This window comes from Phocoena phocoena, chromosome 17 (genome assembly GCF_963924675.1).
Source record: "Phocoena phocoena chromosome 17, mPhoPho1.1, whole genome shotgun sequence".
Classification (NCBI taxonomy): Eukaryota; Metazoa; Chordata; class Mammalia; order Artiodactyla; family Phocoenidae; genus Phocoena; species Phocoena phocoena.
In genome coordinates this window covers 56299947-56326028 of record NC_089235.1, presented here as the reverse complement: position 1 = coordinate 56326028, position 26082 = coordinate 56299947, and the positions used below count along the sequence as shown (strand labels likewise).

The 26082-nt window shown below is 32.4% G+C and overlaps 1 protein-coding gene across 4 annotated transcripts in view; it reads left to right on the top strand.

Annotated features, from left to right (window-relative positions):
- Positions 1–26082, top strand: part of CSMD3 (CUB and Sushi multiple domains 3) — a 1073652-nt gene that overhangs the window by 369543 nt on the left and 678027 nt on the right. For 2 of the 4 annotated variants that reach the window (XM_065895021.1, XM_065895020.1), the window contains exon 7: positions 16408–16719. The exons of the other annotated variants lie outside the window; for them this stretch is intronic. In XM_065895021.1, coding sequence (XP_065751093.1) covers positions 16408–16719 — 312 coding nt within the window. The remainder of the gene's footprint in view (positions 1–16407; positions 16720–26082) is intronic. 4 annotated transcript variants of the gene reach the window in all.

Genomic DNA, 26082 nt, shown 5'->3' with positions numbered 1-26082 from the left:
CCTCTGACTCTGTTGCCTCTCTGTAATCTATTATCTATACCAAACTAGGGTGATTTAAAAAAAAATACAAACCATGTCAAACTCAAAACCTCACCATGGCTTCCTAGCACATTTATTTAAAAACTTCATTGATACAGCTGACTGTTCGGCTCTACATGTTCACCCCTTGCCTGTATCACCAAACTCATCCCTATGCGTCTCCTCCCTGCCTGTGACTCAGCAACACTGGCTTTCTGGAATTCTTATCCCCCAGCCTTCAGGTGGTTGACTTCTTCCTGTCCTTTAGGTCATAATATAAATATCCTCGTCTCAAAGAGGCTTTCATTGACCAGGTACCAGGCACTCTCTTTTATGCCAGTTTAAAAATTTTCTTCAGTTCACTATTGGACATTTCCTTTCTTTGTTAATTTATTGCTTTATTGTATCTCTTCCCCTTTAAAAATGTAAGTTCCTTGAAAGGAAAATGGGGTGTGATTTTTCCCTTTATATCCTCAGCATAATAATGCCTAGCACATGGTAACACTCAATAAATATTTGTTAAATGAACCAACAAAGAAATGCATTCTTTTTGTTAAATATATTAGCCCATTTTCTTAATTCAAGAATTACCACATCTCATGTCATTCTGTAGAATGCCATAACCTCATTTTCTTTTTATGTCCTATTTAGCCTTGGCATCCTTCTCGTTCCTTAAAACTTCAAAGATGAAATTTTTCTAAATATCTTGGATACACTTTCCCAGCATATATGATAGGCTGTAAGGGTCATGAAAGAGCATTATTCACAGTCACATTTGTTCCAGTTACGCTGGTGTCTCCCTGCTGCTCACAGCATCTGTTTCTTTCAGGGACTGTGCTACTCAGCTTTTAGCATTCCCATCACTTTGTTATTTATTTGGAACATTAGTTTGAATTAGCCATTTGGATATATTTTGAACCTCAGTACTCATTATACTTCCTGTATCATCCCAGGCAGTTCCTCATTCTGCATGGATCTGCTCTTGGCTCTTAATATGGACTCTCTGGTCTGATGTATTTACATTTTCAACCTTTGCAAATATGAAGTCTGGTGCAGAAGCTCTGTAGTAGCTATTTTCAGACTTTTCATCTTTGGAATGCTCTAGTGGGAAAAAAGCCAGGAAACCTACCTCATTTTCTTCCACATGCCACTTTGTCACATATTTCTTGTCATAGAGCAAACTACTACCATAATCAACTCCCGGTACACATGCACACGCATACACATACATGAGCATGCACACACGTGCACATTAATAGCAAGGTGATTTGTTTAAATTTAAATCAGCTCTTCCCTTATATTACTTACTTAGAATAAATCAGAAAATAAACCCCAAACTTCTTAAAATGGCGCACAAGTCCCTCATTTCCTACTACTTAACATTTTCTCACTGCCCTCTTAGACATACCATCTTCTTTTCTGTCTTAGGTTCTTTGTATTTGCCATTTTCTCTGAGTGGAAAAGTGTTCCCTCAAGTCTTCCTGTGACAGGCCTTTTTTTTTTTTTTTTTGGTACCATTCAGGAGTCAGCACAAAAATCTCCATTTTAGAGAGGATAAGTCAGTGTGATTTAGGCTACCCTCAACAACCTAGGCACTCTGCCTCCTATATTTGTGCCTTCATAGTGCTAACACTGCTGAAATCACCATATGTACTTTCTTGATATCTCTTCCCTTCCTTTGATCATTTTAGCAACCAGAGGCAGGCCTGGAATGTATTAAATGTCTAGTACAGTTGTAGGAGGAAAGAAAGAAAGAAAAACAGAAAGAGCAAAGAGAGGAAGAGGAGGAGGAAGGAGGTAAGGGAGAGGAGTGTGGGGAGAGAAAGACAGAGAGAGAGAGAGAGAGGATGGCAGGTGAACAACATATTAAAATAAGTGTATTATTTAAATTCAGTTTTCTGTACTCATAGGTTTGTAGAGCTGGAAAGGACCTTAAACATCTTGTATAGTCCAGTGATTCCTTTTTGAGATTCCCTGGAAGAATAGTAATGGTCCATTATTTTCATTATTTCAGAAAGCTTATTTAAAATTTACCCATTACAGTGTATCACATCCCAACTAAAATATCAGTTGTCTTTGCTTAGCACTATAACTAACACAGCGATATATTGGTTGCCTCATGGTGATTAGAAGTGCTGATTACCAGGTGACATGATTGGTTTTTTAAAATGAGCATCCATTTCTTACTGTGAAAGTGATTTAGTTTATATGTAAGACAGAGTTTTCCAAAAAATAGTTTCTTAGGGAAATGTAATGAAAGGAGCATTTCACGGTGACAGATTTAGGAACTACTAATTCAGTCCAAACTTTTTCATGATAAATGAGGAAATTAAGGCAAATCACCCACAATTTTATTCCTAGTTTCAGCATAGCCAGTATTGAACCAAGAACTAATTGCAAAACAGTGTTCTTTCTAATCTGTAAGTGGTGTTAAAAATGATTGTAAATAATAATATTTTGCAAAAAGCAGTATAGATGTAGTCACATTATAAATAATCTTTAATTGCTATAGATCACTTCACTAGGCCAACTCAAGAAAATGTACTGTATATAATTTGTATGTACTATTTTAGGATCACAAAATAATATTTTAAGTATCTCATTCTCTCTTTTCTATATTGCAAACCTCAGTTTATGTTACTGACTGACTGGTATACTATTTTTTAATTCTAATTTGTTTCAAGGCACACCATGTGAAATTTCATCTGAAATGAACTTTAGAAGTTATTCGTCTGAATATAAAAGTATTCTCTCTACCAGGAAAGCCAGAAACTGCACAGATTCAGTAACATTTTATAGCAGAAATCATCCTTCTGAAAGGAAAATACAATTTTTGAGAGCATATTTTGAATGTAATTACACATAAAGATACATTCTAGCTGACTTTTTGCAGATAGACTCTGTAGGTGACTGTATGACATGACTAGGGGCACTGAGAACCCCCCAACATCTGCCCCAATTCTATGCAGCCTTCTAGCTAGTGACTGAAATTCTGTAACACAAATTTCATCCTCTAATGAAAGACTTTGTTTGACCTTGTTGTGAAATATATTTTTACTTCAACAGAGAATTCCACCTACTATTCTGAAAAACTGGATGAAGTAGGTCCTCATAGGTGACGCACTGGAAAATAGAAAAATGACAACAAAGGGAAATGAACACAGACATATAAGACTTGTGGGTTAAAAATGCAAATATTTTATAATTTTAAATTTTGTTTTAGAGATGACCCCACGGTTACCACATTTTGGAATTACTAGAAGTTTACTTTTTTAATCTTAAGAATGCTTTTTATGTTTTCCATCAGTGGAAAGAGAATCCATACTATCATAATACTTTCTTACAAGAAACACATTTGGTTCTGAGAAGGGATGAGAGAAATACGGTGCTGATTAGAGTGAGTAGAATCAAGGGACTGTTTCTGTTGGATTCATACAAAGTTCAAATATCATCTCATGCCTTGTACCATATCTGCTGTACCATATTCTTACAATATGCCCTCTACCTATATTTTCATCTTAAATTCTAGTTTTCTGCTTGCAGTCTGTTTTACCCATACTAATGACCATTAATTCCTAGAAGCTAACAAGATCTGTCTTGTCTCATGACCTTTGTTCATAGAGCACACTCTGTCTGGATCATCTCTTTCCTTTGTCTTCACCTTGGAAATTCCTATTCATGTTTCTGCTTTCACTATAAAATATTTCCTCCAGAAAGCTTCTCTTTATTAAGTCATCCCCAAGATCAAATTAGTGCTTCTATTATGTATTCCTATAAAATTCTGCATTTCCCATATTATGTCAATTAACCATAGCTTGTAAAAGCCACCCCAAGTCTTAGAGGCTTAAAACAACAGTACTTTACTATTTCTCACAATTCTCTTGGTATGCAGGATGTTTCTGAGCTCACATGTATAGCTGCATTAAGCTGCAGGGTTTACTGGACTGCAAGGTCCACTATGGCCTCACTTATTGAAGTGCCTCAATATTCTCAACTGGAGCACTTCAGTTCTCCTTCCTGTGCCTCTCATTTTCTGGTAGGCTAGACATAGTTCCTTGTATGGTAGTCTCAGGGAAACATTCCAAGACAGCCAAGGTGGAAGCTATAAGGACTGTTGGAACTGAGACACAAGAATTTACACAATAGCACTTCTGATTTACTCTGTTGGTCATAGTAAGGCAGGAGGACTACTTAGATCCAAGGGCATGGGGAAATAGTTTGTACCTCTTGATGGAAAGAGTTGCAAAGAATGTGTGGCCACATTTAATCTAACACACCAACATAGTGCAATCATATTTTATTGTTTTTTCTTGTTTGTCTATTGTTTCTACTTTTAATTAAAATTTACTTCTTTTTAAACATCTTTATTGGAGTATAATTGCTTTACATTGTTATATGCTGGAGTATAATTGCTTTACATTGTTATATGCTGGAGTATAATTGCTTTACATTGTTATATGCTGCTGTATAACAAAGTGAATCAGCTATATGTATACATATATCTCCATATCCCCTCCCTCTTGTGTCTCCCTCCCACCCTCCCTATCCCACCCCTCTAGGTGGTCACAAAGCACCTAGCTGATCTCCCCGTGCTATGTGACTACTTCCCACTAGCTATCTAATTTACATTTTGTAGTATATATATGTCAGTGCCACTCTCACTTCGTCCCAGCTTACCCTTCCCCCTCCCCCGTCCTCAAGTCCATTCGCTATGTTTGCATCTGCGTCTTTATTCCTGCCCTGCCCTTAGGTTCATCAGACCTATTTTTTTTTTTCAGATTCCATATATATGGGTTAGCATACGGTATTTGTTGTTTCTTTGTTTTTTTTTTTTTTAACATCTTTATTGGAGTATATTTGCTTCACAATGGTATGCTAGTTTCTACTCTATAACAAAGTGAATCAGCTATACATACACATATATCCCCATATCTCCTCTCTCTTGCATCTCCCTCCCACCCTCCCTATCCCACCCTCTAGGTGGTCACAAAGCACGGAGCTGATCTCCCTGTGCTATGCGGCTGCTTCCCACTAGCTAGCTATTTTACATTTGGTAGTGTATATATGTCCATGCCACTCTCTCACTTCGTCCCAGCTTCCCCTTCCCCCTTCCCTGTGTCCTCAAGTCCATTCTCTACGTCTGCGTATTTACTCCTGTCCTGCCCCTAGGCTCATCAGAACCATTTTATTTTTTTAAAATTCCATATATATGTGTTAGCATACGGTATCTGTTTTTCTCTTTCTGACTTAGTTCACTTTGTATGACAGACTTTTATGTTTACATTATCTCTCTCACTCATCATTGTATCCTACCATTGAATAATGGCTAGCTAGCAGTTTAATATAGATATACAGATGTTCATCGAATAAAAGTTAGTGACCCCAGGGATATTAGCTCGGGGCTTTGGGACAGCCTGGAGGGGTGGGAGGGGGAGAGTGGGAGGGAGGGAGATGCAGGAGGGAAGACACATGGGAGCACATGTATATGTATAGCTGATTCACTTTGTTATAAATCAGAAACTAACACACCATTGTAAAGCAATTATACCCCAATAAAGATGTTAAAAAAAAAAAAAAAAAAAAAAAAAAAAAAAAAAAAAAGTTAGTGACCCTATTGCTATTATTTTAATTTTTATTCCTTAAATGTGAATTCAAATATATAAATTTTACTCTCAAAATGTAATATTGTCTCAAAGGAAAATACATATTACTTCATAGAAATATAGAGCACGAGAGACCGTGGAACATAGTTACAGAGAAATAAAGTGAAATTCCCAAGTTCTGACTGAATAAGAAGCAGTATGTCACCAAGGTTAAGAATACAAGCTATGGAATCTGACAGTCAATAAAAGTGCCAGATGTATCAAGTCTTTTATTTTTATTTCCCACTCTTTCATTTTATTAAGGTTTGAGCTCAAATGTCACTTTGTGTTTCACTACTAGCTATTATATTAATCTGTCCATTCTTCATCTCTTCCACTTGAATGTAATCTTTCTTAGGAAACGTACTGTCTGTACTACTCACCTCTGAATTATTCAGTGCCTGGCGGACATAAAGTGGGCACTCATATATTCTGGTTAGATGAATACCTGACTGAATGAATGACTTGAGACAATAAACACTTGAGTGAATACATGAATGAATGCCCTTAATCAAATTATTTGTCCTGGACTATGTTAATTTTAATTGTACCTTCTGCATATGATTTTTGAAGGCTAAATGGAAAATGTTTGTCATAGAACTTGCATGAAGTAAGTGATCCGTAATTGTTAGAAGCTATGATTATTAGAACTTGGAATCAGGGGGAATAGTTGCTTAGGACTAAGTGATTCCTGGGTCTTTAGGGCAAAAGTTCTCATAGTAAAGTATCTACTCTCCATAAATAATAAAATTTATGTGAAGCTAAGAAAAACTATTCCTCTTATGAAAATTTCTGAAGATTGGAGAAGTCCTTGTAGGTAAAAGTTAGGACCCAGAAATTTACAGAAGCTTTTGTTCATGCAGCAAGGAAAAAAAAAAGTGATCCAATTTTGTAACATGGTAGGAAGGCTTAGGGATGGTAATACAAGTCTTGTAACTATTGAGCAGCAAATAATTTTCAAAGATAAGTGAAATTAGATTACTTAGAACTGTTATGAGAGGAAAAACTATAATAGTTAAAGGAGGAAATAGTAAGAACACAGAGGCATCATGTCAAGCTGAAACTGAATTATTAAAAAACCAGACAGGCTGTTGGGGTGTGTATATACTTTTGCTGTATTTGCAAGTGAAACAGGTATGAAATTTAATCCACAGACTTGCATGAGCAAGAAATGTCACTTTGTTCTCTTAAATTCAGATAAAGTTGAGAGACCTTATTGTCCCTGACAGGAGAATTCTATCCAGGTCATTGTGTGTGAGGGTAGAAAAAACATTGGCACCTTCTTCTTCCCTTGAGTTGCAGAAGAATCCAGGGGGCATTTGCAGTGCTTGGACAGTGGCACCCTGTCATCACTGTCCAAGCCCGAATTTCCCATGAAATCAGGTAATCCTGGGCTTCCCATGACAAGCCTGAGTAGAAAATCTTAGCCAAAGGTGAGAGTCCACGTTCCTCTTCCACTTCCTGAGATGCAGTAGGGAGGTTGTGTATGTCATCTTCAGTGCCTCTCCTTGGTCCCCAACCTCTACCCAAGTCATTGATTCTCTCCTGTCACTTGATAATCCCCTCAAGAATTCTAGACTGTTAGGAAACAAAAGCTATGGAGAGATCTTAGAGCAAATTTCTCCTTTAGTCCTGCAGAACCATCCTTCCCTGAGGCAAGGGAGTTGCAAGAGAGACCTGGTAAAAGTCAGACATGTGTTGGGGAAGGAGGGGGAAGAAATACAAGGAAGACAAAACATAAATAAATAACTTATATGTTGATTGAGACACAAGCGTTTACACACTATTTTGTATTGGGGAGGCTAAGTAGAGGTGTACTGATTTTCAGGAGTTAAGACTGTGGTTTTGGGATTATACAATTTGGGTCCAGTCCTAGCTTTTTAATTTACTAGCAAAGTGAGTTAGTGTATGTTTTGAAACTACTCTGAGCTTTAATATCCTCAGCTCATAGGTACTTAGGACTGTGTCTATAACACAGTAAATGTTCAGTAAATATTGAGTCCTCTTTATAACATGTTGATTTAAATAGTCTGTTATCTAGTCATTTAAAGTAGCCATTAGAATGACCAATATATTTATGGTGTTTTAATCACCTGTATTCAGAAATTTGGGGAGATTAGATACTATTCCACAGGTGAAAAGCCAAGTCTCCACCATCCTTATAAAAGTTAAAAGTATATGTAAGAAAAATGATTTGATAATCATTATTATTGCCTGTAATTGGAATATACAAAACTCATCTGGGTAGATATAAAACTTTTAGGTATTTTAAACCACTTTAATGATTAAGAAAACTTCCTTTTCTTTAATATTTTTCATCCAAAAGTCAGTCAATTAAACTGTGTGTGATCTTAATCAAATAGAATACTCTTACTCATTATTAGGCTTGTATAGGCTTCATACCTCTGTTTTATTGATGGTATTGCAAGACAGTCTTTTTACTTAGAGTCTTGAAATAAAATGTAGTCTTTGTAAGAAAGGTTACTGGACAGAATAATTACATGAAGAAATATGAAGATTTACCTTTCAATGTGGGAATACATATTTTAAATACCCCAACATATAATTATATATAATACCCCAATAGATAATGTATATTTGTCTATCCAGTTAATAGTAACCTTTAATGGTATACTCAAGGTTCTTACCATTTCTAAAGGTTTTGAAAAAACTTTCCTTCAACATGCTACTTTTTTAAGCCAAGATTTGTATTTTTCTTCCCAAGAAAACCACTCCTGCAACTAATTAATTAGCTGCTACAGGATAAAAAGTGTTTTACAGAGTGTTGACGCAGGAAAATAAGACTTCCTTTGGCTTGAGTTTCTTATTAGGCTGCTGTACTTCAGCATATTTATGCAGATATTCACCAGTTGCTCAGCAACCTTTCCACAATAAATACCATAATAGTCTTTCTTCCAGAATGTCAGCACTTTCCTATCTGCCCACACCTCCATTACACCCACCTGTTAATAATGAACCTAGTTATTTCAAATCATATAACAACCACATGGGATCACATATCAACCTATGATAAGTGCCTCAACAAGTAGTGTTCAGTGATCTTACTGCAAGCTTCACACTCCTCATCAAAACATATATTTCTCAAACTGCCCCTATTATTTCTTTTGAGGAGAAGAAAACTTTACAATAAACTAATTCAAACTAAATAGTTGAGCAATCACTCTGATATGTGTGTTCTCTCAACCAAAAAAGCATTTGTCTGATAAGAGAACAATTATGAGAGAGCAATGCCTAATCCTAAAGAGCATCATTTTTTTTAAGTAGCATCTGGATACACAGAGAGAAATAGCTCCTTGGTTCCCTTTAAATCATATCTCATATATGAAACCAGCATTAGGTATACTTTATACTTTAGGTATTAAAAAAAAAGAGGAACACTTATAATTAGTAAGAAAATGACAAACCCCCTGCCCTCCCCAATCTAGAATGCCATTATAGAAGGAAATAGAGGAAAAACATGGAAACACTGAGATAGTCAAGTAAGCAGGACTTAGGGACATGATGAGCTAGGTCAGGATAAAGCCTTTTATTTTTTCTTTCAACCATGATATGTATAAAGGGTAACTCCACCAGTTCCTTTCCCTTACTTCTTTCCCTTCTCCTTCACAATACCAAATATCATCATTATAAAATATTTTTTTGGAGGGAAAAAGGTTCTGGAGAATGGAAGAAAAGGGAAACACTACCCTCATTTGAGAAAAGACAAATGAAAGAGTGATTTATGTGTTCTTAAATGTCCCTTCCTCTTTTCATTACTTATGTTCTAGCACATGCAATATTAATTGCAGTTATAATTATGTTTTTATATTGTTTAAATACATCTGAACAGGTCCAATTTCTTTCTTATTTATATCCTTAAAATACATTTAACACTCAATAACTATTAATTAAACATAAAATGAAATGTTTATGTTTTTGAAAAATAAGAGAGAAGTACATTTATCCACATTCATTCTTCCCTCATATATGTAGGAAACATTCAAGGGGAAGTGAGAGATATACATGTATAAGACATGATTTCTACTTTCCAAACGTCATTAATACATATCAGTTATTAGAGGCAGCAGTGTTCTGAAAGTGAAGGAGTTCCTTATATTACACTTTGGAATAAAAGATATGTGGTATCCCTTTTTGCTAACAATGCCTTTAAATCTTCCATGAGAACTGGCAGCTATTCCACAAGATTTTGTGTGGAAGGAAATTAAACAAGTGTGTGTTAAGTTACATTTTGTTTTGGGGAAACCCAGAATGTGTCCTTCTAGTTCTGCTAAGAGGTAAGAGCTGCTATAGGAAAGAGGTCTCAAAATGCAGGATTCTAGGAGGTGGTTTTAGGAAAGTGTGAAGGGACATTCTATCCTTTTATTCTTATGAAATATGACAAGGATGTTGTGAATCTTACTTCAAAGCTAGGTGTTCAAGTTTTATTGTCAGTATTGTGACTTTATGGATTAACATTATGCTTAATTACACAAAAAAGGCTTCAGTTTGCATTTTTGAATATTTATTCTTGTGAGTGGTGTGTGTGTTTGTGACTGGGCACATTAAAATTAAAAAAAAGACACCTTGGACCTATCACTACACATTGTTGAGACTTCCAAAAATGTATGAAAAGGAGTGATAAGATGCTGATGCTTCGTTTTGCAACTTCACTTTAATCAACTAGGTGAAGCAAGAAATGGCTCTTAGAGAGAGAAAATCTTCAAGACCCATACAGCCCTCTACTTAAATTTTTCCTCGCATGAGCTTACTATATTTTTAGTACTAAGAAATTAGATGTCTCTTCTCTCACATTCTGTGACAAACTGTGAGGATATTTAGTGTAACATTCATGGATTTATACTATATAACATATATAACATGTTATATGACAAGTATATGTATTTACCATATATACCACATTACCATATTACCATATATATGTGTGTGTGCATACATACACACACGCACACACACGTAGTTTTGTTGTGGTAGACCAACAGAGTACTCTCTGTATGCTTTCTAAAACTTGGTATTTTCTATGTTTCATTTAGGTAAAGATATTTATGCTGGTTTGGCATGTGGGTTTATCAAAATTGCAAACAATTCAGAATATGGAGTTTTTATCTTGTATATAAACAACTTGGCATTAGCACATATTTTGTTGAATATTTGTTTTATAATCATTTATTTACTCATAGTAAGTGTGGATTTAGTAAATGTATCACTAAATCTTGCTATCATCAGTTTCAGCTTAGATTGCAAATATTTATTCATTTAAGATCACTTGCATCTGATAAACAATAACAAGTCCACTTGCAAAAGTTAATATTGGTGTCCCTATTTAATGCTTAAAAATTTAGATATAAATATATAATATAAATGTAAATATATATCAATATGTCAGTGAATTCAGAAAGACAATATTTAAACTCTCAGTTCTATTTTTAAATTAATGTGTACCTAATTTATTTAATTAATTCATGATCATAGAAAATCTGTCACTTGAATTAGTGAGATCAACTTCTTTCCCATTTCTTTGTATCAGAAATCTGGATTTAGGGGGCAGCATTTTTGCATTGTCATATCATATTTTAATGGCTGAATGTTTTCTTTCTTAGAGGTGTATCTTATAATTAAGAATATCTTATATTTATTTAATGAGATGTTTTAAGATCATAGTCTTATTTAGTTTCAAAATAAATGAAACATTTTAATTTAAAATCAAAACTTTATAAGACCAATATATACCTGCTCTTTAAAACTAAATTAGAAACTAATTTTTTCAGGATTTGTCCATTTATTTTCCTAGTCAGACAGACAATTTTATATTAGGTAATGACTAATCAAAGGTAGATTATTTATATTTTTCCTACAATTTAAAGGCTACTTTCTATTTGTTTACTCATCTCTTCTATAAATTGAATATTCATAGTACACCCACATCCACCAGATTATACTATTAAATACCAAGCTATACAGATTTTAGAATACTGGAATTTATAACGTTTAAAATGCAAAATACTTATTTTCCCAACTACAGTATGCTTCCTAACTGTAACATGTATCAAAGCAGTGGCTTTGTTTTACTTCACCCCCTCATATTTTAGTTAGTTTTCAAGAGTCCTCATTTATTGACACTCTCCTGTAAGTTTCATGTAATATTAAATGAAAGAAGAAATACAACATACAAATTAAAATACATATGCTAAAATTTATAGAATATCTAAATGTGACTCATATAGAATTGCTGCATTAGTTGTATTTATATTTTATTTTGATGTTATTTTGTATATTTTTTCTTTTGCATGTTTTCATGTTAAATATGTTTATTGCATTTTTCTTCATTATATATCATTATGCCACAAAATTATTCAATTAAGATTATTTTGTTATTTAAGCTTTTATTCAAATGTTTCGTTTGAAATGCTAAAATCAGTGGAACAGAATATATGTCTTATATAAAATAACATGCCAAATATAAATGCCTAAAAGCTACTTCTATGGATACATAGTTATCTTTAACATGTACTTGTATAGCTGTATGCATTTTGGGACATCCACTCATATCTCTAGCAAAATATTCTGTTCTTTACGTCTGTGATGAGTTAGACAATAATTACAAAGCAATATAGCATAATTTTAAAAAAATCTGTAAAACTAAAATTTTAATCAAAATGAAATTCAAATTCAATTTTTTGAGTTTTTATTTAAGATACTTTCTATGATGCGTTTATAAATCGCTTTACATGAATTATGCTTAGTACCTTGCAGATTGTTGAAATAAGAAAGCCTTCAAAAATATAATTTTTAATATGATACATAATAAAATCCAAATTTAGTTATATAATTTAATTGTGCTATTATATAAATTTGCCAATTTACATGTGTAACACACGTCATTTTCCATTATCATAATTCCAAGAGGACATATAGTTATGATTTATAGAAGCATGCTTATATGTGTAAATCATTTCATTTTATTTTTGTTATATTTGAAAATGTTTTTTATTAAAATATTAATAAAATTATATTTTAGATGTATTTATATTTTAAACATCAAATTTATAATATATCTCTAGCAAGTTAATTGACAGGGTAATCTAATTGTGATAAACTACATCTTGTATACATGGTTTTATTTCTAAAGAAGAATGGGTTTTTTGAATGTACAGTTTATTCCTAAATTTGGGTTGTATGTCTTGTAACATGCATTTAATACTGTGCTATTAAAGATAATACTTACATAATTGTGTAGCATACTTAAAATATTTTAAAAGAAAGTTATAGTTTAATATTGAATTAGATATATTATATATTTAATATTGAATTGTTGCTATATATAATCCTAAGCCTTTTTCCAGCATTGGCAATTTCCGCATAAAACAGTTATGTATGCAAAAACGTTGAGTATTTTGAAACTGTTAAAAGATGCATTTTGACAATTTAAAAATCTGTTTCACACACTGCCAATTTAAAATGGTACCAAAATTAGTATTCTAAATTGGTCTACATTTTAAATAAAATGATTATACAATATATGATATAATTGTATAGTGATGGATGATTCTATTGCCTTATAAAGGAAATCAATGTTTTATATAGTTCCACTACATATATATGTATATATAAGTGCCTAACTAAATTTAGATGCACTTCTATTTCCTGTCATTATGAGATATATCTACTTTTTACTGTACAGAAATTTGAACATTCTAAATAAATCCATTTCACACTAACATTGTAAACTATCATGATTTGGGAATGTTGACACAAATCTTCAAGTAACTATTACTTATGCATTTAAATCTTCAGATTCCACACTTTTTCAGTGATGTTTTTGAAAGTTCAAAACAAAACCATCAATTTTTCCTTTCTTTGGAATTATTCTTCATTTCATTATACTGTTTGACCTATGATTTACCACATTAAAAATTATAGTCATGTTTCATTCATGAAATTTATCCTCTTTATTATTGTTATTATTAACAATAATAATTATAATAATTATTAAATTCATTCATTCTTTTATTCTTTTTTTTGAGGGATATTTCTTGAGCATCTACTATGTACTGGGTATTGTCCTAGATACTTGAGATTCAGCAATGAATGGAATTTACAAAAATCTCAGCCTTCAGGGACCTTGCATTATAGTATGGGGAGGAAAAATTATGAACACAAAATATAAGTAAAACATAAGAACAGGTTAGTAAAATATCTGGTTGGAATATATAGCTAATTACACTATGGTTATTAAATAAATGTTTTTTTAATGCTTTATTCAAATATTACACCCTGTTCTGCATTCAGGTTAAGAGAATAATACTGAATATTCACTACCAATAGCCAGAGTAGAACTCTATTACTGAAGATTTTAAGATTGGGAGTGCTAGCAAGTCCTGGATCTAAACGCTACTAAAGATCAGTTCTAACTCACAAATTTGTTTAAGAACTGTATTTATCCTCTGGGGTCTTCAAAAAACGGGTGTTTGAAATTAGTCTGTAGAGCTTAAAGATTAGTTATAGAAGCAACCTGGACACATTCCTAAGAATTACCCCAGATTCATTTACCCAAATACAGGAGATTATTTAGGATTAATTGTAATGACCTTCAGTGATGAAATATAATAAATAACTATTAATTTACTTCCTTGCTAAAGGTAGAAACGCTGAGATTTGAAAGAGTACAAATTCCATTATTTTTTATACTTTTAGATTGCATTTAGCAACATATGTTTACAGTTAAATGCTTTCCTTTTTTAAACTAAACCTGAAAGCCTGGAAATTATGATAAAGTCAGGAAAAGTTCTAAAGTATTAGTTTTTATCCTGATTTGTCATACTTCCTTTCAAAAAGAAAGGTGCAATTAAACTTCCCAGAATAATATGGACCAGGTACTGTTTTTATAGTAATGAGCACATGAACATCAAAATGTCTGATTTACCATGAGGTCAGTTACTGAATGTTAGTAATGCATGTGTAGCTATTGCTTAATCATGTGACTAAAGAAAACCCTTACCAAATATTATCTTAATAAATATTACTGGCCAATTTGCATAACCAACATGCATTTAGTAGATTTTAATATTCACAAAGTAACTTGGATGAATATTCAATAGCAACATTTTTCTGATTAACGCTTTACAGTATATTAAAAGTCTTTAGAATAATCTGATAATCGTCATACCTCATTTACCCCTGCCCGCCACAAAGTACAATCATTTAATTTTTTGAATTTGTAAATCAAATTAAAATGATACGAAAACACAGGCTGGAAGAATTAGTAATAGACATGTGCTCCTTTGCTTGCTTGTGAATGACAGGGGTTCATGTTTGACTTCTTTTTTGAGTTTAAAGCAGGAACCCGAATTACTAGTCCTACTAAGCATCTGCCTATGGGGTGGGGGGAGGGGAAGGAGGCAGAACATGCTCAAACCACATTATGTGATATAGCTGTTTTTTCTCTCGCAAAATGAATGAAATATACCCATGTATTTTTGTCTAAAATATCTAAATATACATTGTGGACAGAATTTTGAAATGCAGTTTATTGAGAAAGCAAGTATATAAAAACATATACCACTCATTGGCTTTAAAAAAATACTCAGAAGTTTTCTAACCAGGACATGATTATTATTCCTAATTAGTAGCTGTTCCTCCAAAATTCAATATTTTTTTCTTGTTAAGCATTTTATCTGTCAAGATCCTTCTAAGTATATCTTCATTCTGTTTCATGCTTCTATTATAAAGTTACATCTTTTTTCCTTATGTGAGAATTACGTACTACCAAGCACAATCTCTGAAAAAGTTTAAGTGAAAGAAAAAAGAAAATCCTAATTTGGTACCTTTAAAACAATTTTAAAATTATAGTGAAACTTTAATAAGGTTAAGAATGTAGAGAATTACAGTGACATGCTTATGAGATATTTGGAAACTTTCAACCTTTTTTTAAAGCTAGTTTTGTATGAATAAAATTTCCATGCTAATAGTTAATTTTCAGTCATTTCTAAATAAAACAATTTATTTAATTTTAACTAGTTGAAAATTGGTTAATCTCAAGTTTTACTTTAAAACTCTGAAAAAAATTACCCAACTTCCAAAACAACCTGGTAAATTCTAAAGTATGTATAGCTCACGACATTGAATATTTTATCATGTTGACTGCTTTCTGGCAAATGAGGTTAAGATAGACATTTACATAGAGTAGTTTTTCAGAACTTCATTTTTTAAAATCGTTTTGTTTTCAATTTGGCTTTGATTTTTAAATTCTCCTTTCTTCACTTTTTTGTCTTAAAATAGAAAAATTTGAGATTTTTCCCAGAAATCATGAAGTGATATGGCACAGGCTATTCAAAGCATACTTCTGAGAAAAGTGTGGTTACATAGTTACCCATTCTGTCAAAACTTGTCACTTGCCAGGCATTTGTTGCTAAAAAATCATCTGTAGATAAATAATGAATAAGATTGATTCAGGGCCATGTAAAGGGTTTACTGTTTCACCTTTTTCTCCCTAATGTGTTACAATTAAAATGTGGTATATTTGTGTATAATATCCATTCATAGGTTGATTGATATAGACCAAACATCAGATCTGGTTACTTCACATTTTAGTGGTATGTTTGTGTTTTGCCTTTTCATGTTTGATAATACTTAAGGTGATAGAGGGAATATAATTTATTAAACTTATCAGAAAAAAAAAAAACAAAATTTAAAAGAAAAAGTTAGCATCTAGTGCTACTGTGTCCCACAGGTTCTTCTCCATTGACCCACACTACCTCCACTGGTGAGTTAGAGGAGCATAACAGGACTACCACTGGTGCTATTGCTGTTGCTAGCACATCTGCAGATGTTACTGTATCCAGTGTTACAGCTGTCACCATCCATAGACTTTCCGAGGAACAGCGAGTGCAAGTAAAGAATATCAGAAATTCAGGTCTGGACCCCAACACATCCAAGGACGGGCTCTCTCCTCATCAAGCAGATACACAAAGTACAAGGAGAAGACCAAGAAATGCTGAACAGATAGAAAGAACTAAAGAGCTTGCAGTTGTTACTCATAGAGGTATTGGATGTTATTTTACTTGTGCCCATTTAGTTACAGCCAAAGCTATATTTTGGTTATGATTCTAATTAGAGAATGAGCTCAAACAGAGCCAAGATGTAGGAAGTGAAAGAAAGAGTTCAAAGTAGCTGAAAAGTATAGACAGTAACAGTCAGAACCTCAATAATTTGAAAGTACAAAAATTAGAAAAAAAAAACAAATCAAAGTGCAGTGCAAATGTTGGAGGGAGGAGGGAGTAAAAATAGAAAGAATATAATGCATAAAGGATAGTAAAAATAAGTACTAAATACCCGTTGCTTATTATATACCACTTATGGTATTGAGATAACATGAAAATAAAAAAGCCATTTTTCTATTAATAAGTGCACATATTTACTGATTGATGATTTATCCTATGTAGTAATTTTCATATTTGCATGAAAAGTTTTTTACACAAATGTTAATTTATTATTGAGAAAATAGATAATTTGATTGGGAAAAATGAAAACATTATGTCTGGTGGTTATTTTATGTAGCTTATTCTACTGTTTCTGAATTACCTATTGCCTGACCCATATGATTGCACTGAGAACAGATTTCTCATTTTGAAAAGGTAACAGGTATTCATTGATATTATGACTCCAAATTTAATATTGCTTAACTTCCTACTTTAATTTTTAGAGATAAAAATACCACAGAGCCAAATCATATGTTGGTAATTTTCTAATCAATTAATATAAGCCTATCTTTTACAAAATTAGGAAGTGTAGCAATTTTCTGTTTCTTGCTAGCAGGTTTCATTGAACAGTTTAGGAAAAAAACAGTGTAGTATCAAAAACTAACAAATATATATTGATATATGCATCAGTGGAAATATTAATTAATTGCACATTAATATTTGGAGAACAAAATATCTACTCCAGCTCTATTTCCAGCTCATAATCATATATTCTCCAAATATAAGTAATAGAAAACCATTCAAATGCTTAGTACACACTAAGGAGAAAAATCAAGACATCTTTACATAAATTGATTGAAAATCATACAGAAATATCTCAGGAGCTCATTTCCATCAGAATTCATACTGAAAGTACTTACTTTGATTCTCTTTAATAAGAAGCTTTCTAAAATGAATTCTTGGGAATTCCCTGGTGGTCCAGTGGTTAGGGCTCTGTGCTTCCACTGCAGGGGTCATGGGTTCAATCCCTGGTCGGGGAACAGAGATCCTGCAAGCCGCGTGGCATGGCCAAAAAATAAAAAAAATAAAATGAATTTTTAGCATGTGATAGTCTCCTTTAAAGGATTAAAATGATATCATCTTGGTTCTCTATTCACTCTCCTACCATGACTATTTCCACTCATGTGAATATAGGGATCATTATCAAATTTATGATTTGCTTAATCAAGTAGATTTTCTTATTACTGGGAAACAAAAAATGTGTAAATATTAATGAAATATCGATTAAGAAAAAAGCCCTTCAATTTAGTATTTTCACTCCAGAAATTTGCATGAGCTAATTAACATTAACAAACTTTCCTGTATTCATTCTATTACCCACTGAAAAAGAGGCAGGTAATTTTCGGACATAAGTTTATTATTTATCAACTAATAATACAAATGCCGCTTCAGCCAAAGTTTGCCATCAAGTGATTTGAGAAACTCTGATGCTACAAATTAAATATTTTGTAGAACTTGAATAAATAATTCAGATTGAAAAGGGAATAAGTAGTTGTCAATTTTTAGATTAAATAATGTGATTTGAAAATTAATCTAAAATTTGAAGTACATTCAGCTAAATTTCAATTAAGCATCAAGATTACATCCTTGGTAAATTCCAAATCAGTGCTCAAATTTTCTCAAGTGTTGTCATAATCTCCCAGTGCTGTTTTACAGCATTCAGAATATTTAGACCTGTTTCACATATATTCTTTCTAAAATAGTGTTTATGGATATGATATTCATTCAGTGCTGCCATCTACCTTGGTCATAAATATTTTTAATCATTGATGTTTAAATTATGTTTACAGAAAACATTTTGAATGTTATATTCATCATTTTTTAGTGACTTAAATTATTATACTTTCATCAAATCTTTATTTTAATTAAAATTGGTCCTTCTGACTCTTCTTCAGTAACCTGCTATTTCAGTGATTTTAGTTGGCTCATTACCTATTATATTTGACACAAACTATTAACATTTGGGGAAAAAAAATTGTCAATGTTAGAAGTAAAGGAAACCTGTTATCCTATATCTGTTATGCTTTTTAAAAACCTCAATATACAGCTATATTTTCAGATATAAAACAGTCCTCAAAGACTTTAAGCAGGACCAAATTTCTAAATTAGGATTGGCTGACATGAAAACAGTATTCTTTTTAAGAATAATTTCAGTTCAGCCAGCGTGTCTGAAATGCCCACTGAGCTCTGTTCTGTGCGAAATAAGGATGAATATTACATGGTCCCTTCTTTCGAGAGAGTGAGATAGAGTGGAGAACATAGAGAAATCCATCCTGGTGGGACAAGGAAGATTTTGTAAAGCTCATGGCTGAGCAGAGCACTAAAGGAGTTACAGGATGCATGTAGGCAGTGAGTCCTACATGTAATTGACATTTTAGATGAGTCAGTAAAAATAATACAAAACTAACTTGCTTAATTTTTCTAGATATTTTAGAGAAAAAATAATTCTTGTTCGTCTATTCCATTCTGCACAATGTAGTCAGAATTACCTTTTAAAAATGAAAATCTAATCACTTCACTCCACTGCTTTAAAGCTTCCACTGTTTTTCCAGTGATCTTGGGAAAAAAGTCGAGACTTGATGATGACCCATGGGAACCTCTGTGATCTGGCTTTTTGCCTATATCTCCAAATTTATCTCTTTCACAGTCATTCTTTATTTTTTTGGCCAAAAAGAATTTCTTTTAGTTTGTCAAACATACCATGTTCTTTTCTACCTCAGGCCACTCTCATAAGCTATTCCTTCTTCCTTTCAACCAAATCATTCTAATTCTCTTTCCAAGATTTAGCTTAAATTGTTGTAACTAGCGACTTTAAGTTCTGTAAGGTAAGGAGTGGATGGGTCTTGTTCAAGCTGCATTCCCAGTGCCTAGAACAACTTCTGACCCATAGACATATTTAGATAATATTTAGTAAACTGATGAATAAATGTTTACAGTTTCACCAGTAGAGTATTCACTCAAATGACTTAAAAGGCTTAAAATTATATTCTTCAATATAATCAAGTATCCATGTATTTCAGTATTAAAGATAACTATTTTGTTACAGTTATAGAAAACAGTGTTTTTAATTACTTTGAAAGGCAAAAGTATTCTCATGTACTTACAATAAAATATTGCTTTTTTATTATATTACCACTTCAAACTTCACAAAATAAAACTAGATATAAATGCCTTGCTTACGCCCTTTTCACATTTATAAAATCAAAGAAAATTTATAAATGAACATAAGCAAGCTATAAATTCAATAAATTTCATATGAATAAATATTAATGTAATACAATGGATATTATTTTACTGAAATTAATTACCATCTAAAGCATATATACGATAGAGATTGTGATAGCATAGGTTTGTTTTTATGTCTACAAGTGTGTACAGTTTTGTACTGTGATAATTTGGCATTTTTCATCGTTTCTCTATTCACAGTGCAATTAAACTTTCATTTTTTGAAAGTTTCATTTATGAAACTTTCATTTTTATGATGTCTTTTGATCATTACTAATTCCTAATTTGTCTATTCTCAATAACTTGAGGTAAAGTGCTTACAGTTTACACTATTACCACTATGAAAACAAAGAAAACAAAGACACTGAAATTGTTCATAGTATTTGGTACTTGTGAGTGTGTAGATTCAAAAATCTATTTATTAATTTATGATTAATTAAACCTTAAATCACTAGTTAATTATAAAAGCTGCACAATTAATAAATAATTTGAAAAAAAACTTGGAATATTTATCAAAGACATTTTCAATCCCAAGAGGGTACTGTTCCAATTAATTTTTCCTATAGTACTATAGTTAAAACATCAGTAATTCAACTTAAGTTATCCTCTTAAAAGTTTTTTTTTTTTCACTTTCTATTTGTTCTTAGTAAAAGAAAACCCTTTCTGGTTTTCTCCATTTAAAAAGATTCTTTAACGTTGAAATATAAACAAGTAAAAGAGAAAAATACTGATAAATAATGTTGACTTAGCTCTTCTTTAAAAACAGTGTATTAACACTACAGTTTCCTTTATTAGTGCTCAGTAGACTTCAAAATGAAAATTCAGCTTTATTGACTGGATTTTAGTCCACTTTTTTCACCTGCTATGTGTGAGACTCTTTGCAGGCAATGTGAACTATTAGGGTTGAATTTCCCTATCAGTAAAATAGTATCACAGTATTACATTAGGGTTATAGTGAGGATTAAACACAGTATTAGGTACAAATGACAAAAAATTTCAAGTATTTTCTCCCAATGGAAAGGAAAAACCAAATTGCCCACCATTGCTGGTTAGTTTTGAGGTCAGAGAGCTAGGCTGAGTTTATACTCTGTCCCTTATTAACTATATGATCTTGAGCAATAACTTCAACTCTCAAACCTGCAATTTCTTAGTAACTGAGAATACCTACCTCATAGGTAGTTATGTAAAAAAAATTTAGCACAGTTGCTGGCTTATGTTTAACAAATAGTAATTGTTATTCTTTTTATTATTCACCAAATACGTTTTAACTCTTGCTATGTACATGATATTGTGCTGTATAGTAGAGATATAAAAATAAACAAAGCAGGCTGTGCTATGATGTAGTCTATATAACTTAAAAAAAAAGGAATTACAAGCTTATTATGAGAAACACTGCCATAGCAGTTGTTTCGAAATGTTATTGAAGAAAGGAGAGGGACTGACTACCTCTAAGTGTAGAAGTCAAGGAAGGCTGCACGGAGGATATTTGTACAAATTATTGAGAGATGAACAAAAGTTTCAAACTAGTAAATTGTGTTTATATTGCTAAGATGTACAAAGAATGCTTTGAGTAGATAGTGCTGAATAGAAATATGATGAACCTATACCAAAATAAATAAAGTGTTCAACTTTGCTTAAAGGAATATTTACAGTCATATAAATAAACCTAAAAACAATTGATATTTTTAACTTATTGATTATACAGATGTTTAAAATTAGATAACATAATATCTAATGATATTTTAAATTTTATCAGAATAGTTTGTTGCTTTATGATTTCTTTTTGAAATTATTTCTTAATATTTACCTAAAATACCCTTTTCAGCAATCTCTAAACCCCATAGGTTATTATTATAGCCCTAAGAGATTTCAATTCAAAGTTGACTTATAATAGCGGGACATATGTAATATTATTACAAAGTTATAACTAAAGAGTCCTGAATTTCTAGGATTATATTTTTTTAAATACATGGTCACTTTCAGATCATCTACTACAACAGCATTATTTTTATACAGGAAATTGTGGTCTGGAAGAGGCCATATGAAAACCCAGTCTTCATATTGCTAAACTAGTATTCATTCATCCTTCCATTTATTCATGGTTCAAAAGGGCCTAATGCAAATCCTTTTATTAGGTGATATTAAGGTTAAAGTAATATAGATGACAACCATAGTTGGATTTTCTTCCTCAAGAGGTTTATACTATTATACTAAGAGGTTATACTATTAAAACAATAGTCATTAAAATGTGTTTTACTCTAGGTAAGTTTTTTAAACATTGTTTTTCTTATATATTGTGGTGGAATGGTATTTCTTTTTTTTCAATATGTAGACAAGTTCTGTCAGCTGTTAATGAGCAGCCATGGTAGTTGCTATTTTCATGTAAAAATGTGAAGATATTCTTCTGGAAAAGTTCCCATATACAATTATAATAATTATAAGATCTCTTTTATTGTTCTTCTTAGCAGAAATTTAGATGACTGTATCATCTTGTGGAGTCAAATATGTGTCATAAGCATTTATAGTCATTGCCGCTACTTGTTTTGACATAGTGTAGTCAATTCTTCCATAGTATGTTTAATAGCTAATGATCATATTAATAGGATCAAGCAGGGTTTTAGCTTAGTTTATAAAGTAACATGAAATTATGTTTAACTGAAATTGAATATGATGTAGAGCCCCCCATAATGGCAGCATAAAAGAAAACCTATTTTAATTTACCAGTTTGCAAGTAGAACTTTTTATTGTTTTCAGCTTTAAGGTAAGAGTAGTTAATTCAGCATAAATTATTCATTTTAGGTCAGCAATTTTAATTCAGACAAAAGCAGGAATTTTAAAAAATTTTATCTTAAGCAATAATTTTTCAAGTAAGCTCATCTGAACTTTTTTTTTTTCTTTTTTTTTTTTTTGTGATACGCGGGCCTCTCACTGCTGTGGTCTCTCCCGTTGCGGAGCACAGGCTCCGGACGCGCAGGCTCAATGGCCATGGCTCACGGGCCCCGCCGCTCCATGGCATGTGGGATCTTACCAGACGGGGGCACGAACCCATGTCCCCTGCATTGGCAGGCGGACTCTCAACCACTGCGCCACCAGGGAAGCCCTCATCTGAACTTATAGATTGCCCAACAAAAAAGGGAAAACAATATACTATCAGACTTACATCTACACTAACTACGGTTTATTTCAAAAGTCAGTATTTCAGAAGTGATATGTAAAAATGTTGTTTAAAACACTGGACCATAATATGACAAAAACTCTATATTGTGTGGAAGTAGCAGTTCTTGGGTGCCTAGTATGTGCCTTTCATTAATAGGCTATTTGGCCACATGTAGCTATATATCTTAAATCTTTTCAACAGTTTGCAAGCAACTAGTACTGTTTTCAAAATTTCTGTTAATACTTTATAGAGTATAAATTTGTAAATTGAAACTTTTTTATTAATCTTCGTAAGCAGTATCACAGTGAGGAAGTTAGTTTATGGGTGGTTACTTAAGTCTTTGTGGATACAGATATATGACCATCAGGTATCAGGATTTATTGAACATATTATCTCTGTGCTTAAACGTATGATAAATTCAAAAGAAATTTAAGATATGGTCTCTATTTTCAAAGGAAAACTTGTAGAGATAAGATAATAGAGAAAAATTATTGGTCAATTCTAAGAGAAAGAATTGCTACAGAATGATATGTGAGTGAGGATGAGTTATAGCTGTCTTTAAACATGTGATGTAATATGTTATATGTAGGAAAGACCAAACCTGTTCTGCCATAGGTTGTAGAACTTAGTGTATGAAAACACAGGAAGGTACAAAATATATAATAGAGAAGACTTTTCTAGCATTGAATTTTGTTCAAATATAGACTGTGTGCTTCAGAAAACAGTAAATTCCTAAATCACTAATAAGGTATTCAAGCATAGCTTGATGGAAAAATTGGATATTTAGAAAGCATTAAACATCAAAGAGTGTTGAAATTATATGACTGTCACTGTCCCTTATAATCCACAGTGTCTATGAATCTATCCAGAGATCTTATATATTAATTAATGTATTTATCATCATCATCTATTTTCTCTTGATGTTTGAATTGACATGGACTTATCTTTATGGTTATCTCATTGTAAAGCTAATGTTAAAACAACCATAGAAGTGGCTGACACTACCATCAAAAAAGTTAGATTGTCACTCTCCTCATCCCAGTAAATGGAAACTTAGACACATAAACATTTTTCACAGGACCATTGCCACACATTTGCCTTAAATTCCCAAAGCTCTCCATTTGAGGATCCAACTCTAGATTGCCTTTTAGGTAGTGTCCAAAACTACAGAGTTATTTTCTTCAAGACTTTCCTTCCTTCCCTCCCTCCCTCCATCCCCTCTCCTTCTCTTCCCTCCCCTCTCCTCCCCTCCTCTTCCTTTCTCTCCCCTCCCGTCTCCTCCCTCCTTTCTTCCTTTCCTTTCTTTTCTTTTTTTCTGTCTCTATTTTTCCTTTTCTTTCTTTCTGTTTCTTTTCTCCTTTTTATTTCTCCTTCCCTTCCTCCTCCTTTCCTTCTTTTTATCCATCCATCCTTCCTTTCTTCCTTCCTCTCCTTCTCTTCCTTACTTCTTTCCTTCCTTATTGCTGTCTTTATTTGTTTCTTTCTTCAACAAAATTTCACTGACTGCTTGCAGGTCATATTTTCTTCTAGTTCCTTATTATACAACATTGAACAAAATGAACCCTGCTTTTTGAGTTTATATTCAAATAGGGAGGAAAAGACAAGCAAATAAATGAATAATTACCTGATGGTAGCAGAGATGTCAGAGAAAACAACTAGCTAGAAAGAGCTTGAGTTTTTCTTGCAAAAAAGAAAGCCTGAGGTGCCTGGAGTTCAGTGGACAAGAAAGAAAGTGCAGATCACGTGGGAAACCGGCAGGAACTAGACCATATAGGCTCTGAGGCCTAGGTAAAGAGTTTTATTTTAATGTAAATGAGACAGGAAACCATTGGTAGGTAGGCTCTATATTATCTAATGTAACTTTTTATAAGACATCATTTTAGCAAGAAATTACATAAGAAATTTTAAGTAGGTAGGAACAGGCAGACAAATTAGTAATGTATACGGAGGTGCAATTAATGATTGATAGAGATTTTAGAGTCTAAGTCTTAGACTATGCTTCTCAAACTTCAGTGTAGACACAATCACCTTGCAGTCTGACTCAAATGCAGGTTGTGACTTGATGGGATTGGGATGAGATCTGAAATTCTGCATTTCTAACAGACTGCAGGTTCTGCAGATATACTGAATAGCAAAAACTTACATGAGGATTATTATTATGGAGAGAGAGCAGTACATACCAAACAGTACCTGATCTCCATCCACTCTCCATGAGATCTTGTTCTCCACTAGAAGAATCACAATGTTGATAAACTATCTCAGATAATATAGTAAAAGCTAAACTTTAATTCTGTAAGAATGACTCTAATGGTGGGAAATTAATGAGTGGAAAGGATATTTTAGGGCAGATGGATTTTCCAGATCAACCTTAATGACAGTAATTAATTCTGTCAACCCTTAGGAATGACTGAGCAGATAACATTAGTTATGATTTTACTGGAAAAAAATCAATGAATGTATGAACAAATGATAAAAGCATTCCCAAGTCAAATTTTAACGCATTTATTACTTTTAATTTTTACCCTAAATCTACACCTTAAAATGATTTTTTTAAAGTGTGTTATCGAATAACAGAAAAAACAAGGTTTTACTTTCCCTTTATTTACCATGTTTCAAATCTTTGAAAGTCTGATAGATAGGAATAAAACATAATGAAAATAAGGATAAAAAATTGATTGCCTAATCAAAAATTTTCATGATTGAATAAATAAGCATTATCTTCTATTTTATATAAATGACGAAATTGCACTTTCCTGCTTGAATT